General features: G+C 32.3%; 1 protein-coding gene across 1 annotated transcript in view; it reads left to right on the top strand.

Annotated features, from left to right (window-relative positions):
- The window catches only part of LOC144981112 (malignant fibrous histiocytoma-amplified sequence 1 homolog), a gene marked incomplete in the record, with an annotated part of 63,638 nt that extends 59,281 nt beyond the window's left edge, over positions 1-4,357 (top strand). Inside the window, 1 exon segment of the mRNA XM_078929253.1 lies at positions 3,072-4,357. Coding sequence (XP_078785379.1) covers positions 3,072-3,691 — 620 coding nt within the window.
- Positions 4,358-5,806: the final 1,449 nt, after the last annotated feature.

Here is a 5,806-nt window from a genome sequence, read left to right as displayed (position 1 = left end):
TATCATTTTTAGTTATTAATACCATTGTTGTTATTATTACTATTTCTGATGTTCAATTTTCCTTCTAAACAGTCTCAATTTTTTTAAATAAAATATGCAACAAATGGTTTTAGATCAAATATTCAATATCTTATGACATAATTTTGATACAGTTCCTCAAACGTACACTCACTATTGATTAATTCAGAGCTCAGATTTAATCATTTACATCAATTTCGAACGATATGAACTTATTTACAGGTCTAAAAATAAATAAAAAATAATATAAATTTCCATTCCCTTTATTCATCCCCATGGGGCAATTTGTCTTTAGGGTCTATTCCAAGAGAACATTGGAATTACCCAGGCGTGCGTCAGCCGCAGTGCAGCGCCGCAAAGTGAGCTAAAGCGATGTGACTTGCTCAAGGCCACACAGCCCGGCGGTTGATCGAATTCGGTACCTTTTTGGATATGAAGCAAAAACCGTACCATTGATCTATCAACGTTTTTAATTTGCACCGCTGGCATGTTCACGCCTCCGTTTGAAACCATTGCTTCCTTCATGTATCTACAAGTCCTCTTGTATAAAATGCCATTGATTTTGTCAAATTATACTTTGTTCTTTGTGACTAATGTAATAATAACAATAATATATACTTTATTCATCCAAAAAAAAATGGAAATTCGTGGCATGCATAAAAATGTATAAACAAAAAGTTGAGAATCTATGGCGACAATGTATACATATATTATTAATACTATTATATGTAATCATATGTTCACATAATAATATGTGAACCCGAAGAAAAAAGTATATATCGTAAACATGGTCAACATTCTAGGAAAGAAGCAAAATAGATAAATTAATGATTAATTAATTAATTAACTTTTTAATTGACTTCCACCAATTTCTCTATTTATTGTACGTGGAAATGACTGGATGTTTGGATTCCTAAACAATGCATTCTATTCATTGCTATCTGTGCTTTCGACATACTTGGACTCTGAATGACTGCTTGTATATTATATAATATTCAAGCTTTTATGACTCATCTTTTTCTCACTAATACTAAAATGTTTCTATTGACCAATTAACTGCCAAACTATATTTTTTAAAAACAAGTATTTTAAAAATTTGGCCAGAAAACTCTTCACTCAAATAATATTGATCGTTTTAAATGACTCTCATCTTGGAGAGAAAAAAAACAAACTCTCAAACCTGGGACTCTCTTCACGAAGCCCCAGTTTTGAGAGGAGTTTTTGGTCCAAGATGAGGGTCATTTAAACGACCAATATTTGAAGGACGAGTATTCTGGCCAAATTTTTAAAATACTTGTTTTTTTATTTATTTCATAGTACGGCAGTTAATTGGATAACTAACAAACGGGATCTGTCAATCTGTTGGTCTGTTTGTCAGCTTGTATTAGATTCAAGTACTCTACTCATCATCTACTTCATATCTCGTCTATGTACTTATAAATACTATCAACTATAACATTCTTAAACGAAACAATATTACTCAACCACCCCCTCTGACGTCATTATTTTATCAGAAGGGTTGGTTGAATAATAATATCACGTGTCGTCTTGTTTTGTTGATAGAGGGTAAAACCGAAACATTATATAGCGCAATATCCACTAAACGTGCTCAAAGCGCTTTACAGGGGGTTCCTGACCAACAGCATCACGTAACATGTAGAACGAGACATGACGCCTGTCAGGCGATATTACAATTTTTTTCCGACAGAGACAACGCTGTTAATGGCCAGGTACTCATTTTACACCTGAGTACGGTGATAGAATGTGAGTAAAGAGCCTTTTCCAAGGACTCAACTATGCGCCGAGCGAGGCTCGAACACAGGATCTTCCGATCCGAAAACGAGTGTCATACCACTAGACCACATAGCCGCATTCTCCACTATAACAGATCGAATTCAACCACTATATTTGGATGTCTGTGGCTATGAATTCAATTCCTACCGCCTAATTCATTCTCCCAACAAAATACCGCTTTGAGATGATGGTCATACATCAACTTGTCAAAAAGTTTTTTTTTTACATCACGCATTTGTTTCCTATTGTCTGTCTATACGTGAATTCGTATATCTGCTTGTGTCAATACCTTCCAAAATCAATTCGTGTAGTAGCTGACTTTCCAAACGTCCTAAGTCACATCCAGATAGAAAATGAGTTAACAATCTCAAGCTATCTTTTCGACTCCACAGAATCACCAGAGAATATCTGGAGTTACAAAAAACTCAGGGTATTGTTCTATGAGGCACTCAAGACACGTATTTTCCTCTTTAAGTCAATAAATAAATGACAAAAAATTCAGGTTTTCTTTGATTGATAAAAATGCGATTTAGTCTGGTACCTTTTGAAAGTCACATAGCTACTATGATAACTTAACGTATAGTAAAGTCTTGTGAAAATGTATCATCTTTGAGGAAACATCCGAATACGGTGTTGTTACGTATGCAGAAGATGTAGCATAGACTTTGTTTCTATATGCACGAATTTTTTTGTGTTAAGTACCTATTGAAAGTCAACTACTATGATAATTTACCTTATAGTTGTGAAAATGTATCATCTTTCAGGAAATATTTGAATACGGTGTTGTTGTTGTTACATATGCAGAAGATGTACCTAGAATTTGTTCTATATGCACGAATTTTTTTGTTTTAAGTACCTATTGAAAGTCACCTATTATAATAATTTATTCAACTTATAGTTTAAAGTCTTGTGAAAATGTATCATCTTTTAGGAAATATCTGAATTCGTTGTTTTTGTTACGTATGAAAAAGATGTAGCCTAGAATTTGTTTATACATGCATGAATGTGTTTGTTATGTTTATTACGAGTATTTATTGTCCGAGTTTCTATTATGTAAAGAGCAGCAGAACACGTTAATTGTGGATGTTTAGGCTAGGCGCTATATAAATTAATTGTCTTTGATTAGTATTATTGTTATTATTATTATTATTATTATTATTATTATTATTATTATTATTATTATTATTATTATTATTATTATTATTATTATTATTATTATTATTAATTGATTTCTACTTACTTACCTGTTGCTTCTACAGATGATATTCTGAGAGAACTGATGAGGAAAGCCAAGCCCGGTCGTCGGACTGCCGCAGGGGTGAAAGAACTGGACGACATCACCAAAGTAGCGCCCAGGAATCCCAGGAAGGTCAACGTCGACTACCCGCAGTTGGACATGGAAGAAGGCCTAAGGGGGATTCTGGGAGACGGGAACTTTAGTCGTAGCAACAGTCTTGGAACTGAGGATAGTCGGAGAGGGTCTGGAATAGACGGAGACTTCGCTGGTAGTTTTGGTAGCGGTAGTTTGCAGGCTAGAGGATTTCTGCCCAAGGATTTGGATATAGAGACGATCCAGAGATTGAATGAGATCAGAAAACGCTCGATGCAGATCGGTGGTGGAGGTGGTGAAGGCATGAATGATAATACACATTTTTTTGTGACCGATCGCAGTAAAAATGGCGATGCTGGTGATGATGAGGACGATGAGGATAATAATAATAATGATAATAATAAAAATGGTGTTGAGGATGATGTTGATGTTGATGTTGATAACGTTGCTCCACCAGGATTGGAGGAGTTTAGACGAAAGCTTGGACTCGTACATAGAACCAGCCAGGCTGGAATATTAGAGGAATCGGAATCGGAATCGGAATCGTAATCGGAATCGGAATCGGCCGGTGTCAGTTAATAATTGGATTCAATAGTCTGATGTTACGTCCCCCAAGCAACGAACAGCTTGGTTCTAAACAAAGAAAATCGGTACTTTTTATTCTTCACGCTGACTAGAACTTTTTCACATGTCATGGGATCGGATTGTATAAAAGTCAAAACATGATCAGATTTATTATGTTTTTCTCCTATGGATACACTTTTATTCTTGTCGGAGAAGTATTTCATAAGGGCTTCCGCCCGCCATTGTTCCGATAGTTTAGAACCAGTGACTAAGTTACTATGCGTCATAACAAGGGAAGTGACGTCACGAGTGTTGAAGAGTATTGGGATGCTTGATATTTTTGGAGCTTGTCTTCTGAAGGCCCATTTAGAAAAGAAACTTTTTTAACCCATACATTTTACAAATATCACTCCAATCATGAAATATTAGAGGAAGATTGTGAAGAAGATATAAATGATAATAAGTAACTGATGGCAATAAGAGGTTGGTAAATGATTCTTGAGCAATTGGATTTTATAGACAAACGGGTGTCAAATATTATGAATACAAAATAGAGCGCTTCTTTAAAGTTGAGAGCTATATAGATATACATTAATAAATTATAATAATTATTATTAGAATCATTATTATTATTATTATTATTATTATTATTATTATTATTATTTATTATTATTATTATTATTATTATTATTATTATTATTATTATTATTATTATTATTATTATTATTATTATTGTTACTATCATTATTATCAATATTATTATTATTATAATTATCATTATCATCATTACTACTCGTATTAGTATTATTATTAAATGATAAATTCTTTAAAATATTGATTAATCATTTTGTCTATTAGTTTAGGAAAATAATTCTAATTTGAAGATTGATTATTTATTGGATCAATATTGTTGATATTGCATTTTACGACTTTTCATTTCAAAACATAACTCTGTACATTGAGGCATTAACACCGTTTTTTTTAAAAACGTAACAAAGTTCAAAATTGAATTCTCATTACTATTCAAATTATATATATATATATATATATATATATATATATATATATATATATATATATATATATATATATATAATATGAATGGATTCACTCACTTATATGGCCGAAACACATGTTTATGTGGCTTCTATCCACGTCTTTAGTCGGCATACTATGTCCATATTATATATATAACACATAACCTTAATTCATAACATATTATTTATAACATGACCGCGATATAAATTATCGTAAGTTTCAATCTGGTATAACGATTCTTATTTATAGCTTTTTTCTGTTCCATTAAAAAATAAAATATTACGCAATTTTCTACTTATCTCAACGAACAAAAAAAAATAGCATTCTGATGATATTGCCGCTTTCTGAATGATAAAAATACATTTTTTGTTTAGTCAGACAATTTATAATTTCAATAAAGCGGATATAACGTACCAAAACGCAAAATTATAATGTGTAACCTTGAACGTTTTTAGTGAGAACTAATCACCAAATTAGTTGTTAAAAATAATAAAGAGCTGAGTGACGTCAACTTCGTTTCTTCAAGAGCTCTTTGTTATTGTTATTGGTGATAAGATAGTTAGTTCTCACTAAAATACATCAATATATAAACTTAAAAGGCCACACACAATTTTGTGCGTTGGTACTCGTATGTTTAATTTGGCTGGGGAATGTTGTGAGTATATTACCTAAAAGCATAGCATCAATAAGTTTTCCAAAAAAAATATAATGAATGATATGTTCGCCTCCCTCTCTTTTTAAATAATATATTCGTGCTGAATTTCATTCAACACACAGAATGTCGCTTATCTTACACAGTATTCAACAAACATTCAGTTAAAATTCTGTTTTCATTTCGTGGCGATCGAACCAGGGGTTGAATGGAAATTATAGATGGGAATCGGCAGGCAAAATTGACATTTCGAGGCAAAATTGACATTTCGGCCTGCATCAGTTTAACTCACTCAATCCTAGACATTTTTGCTACTTTTGAAAATTGGAGAAAAAAAAAGTGAAAAATGAGCATGTGTATAGATATTTTTTATTCAACTATCATGAACACGTGAAAACTAAAAAACAATA

This window comes from Berghia stephanieae, chromosome 10, assembly GCF_034508935.2.
Source record: "Berghia stephanieae isolate SIO BIC M18660-M18661 chromosome 10, UCSD_Bste_1.3, whole genome shotgun sequence".
Taxonomy (NCBI): domain Eukaryota; kingdom Metazoa; phylum Mollusca; class Gastropoda; order Nudibranchia; family Aeolidiidae; genus Berghia; species Berghia stephanieae.
Note: the sequence above shows the minus strand (reverse complement) of the source record. Positions and strands in the feature narration are given on the sequence as shown.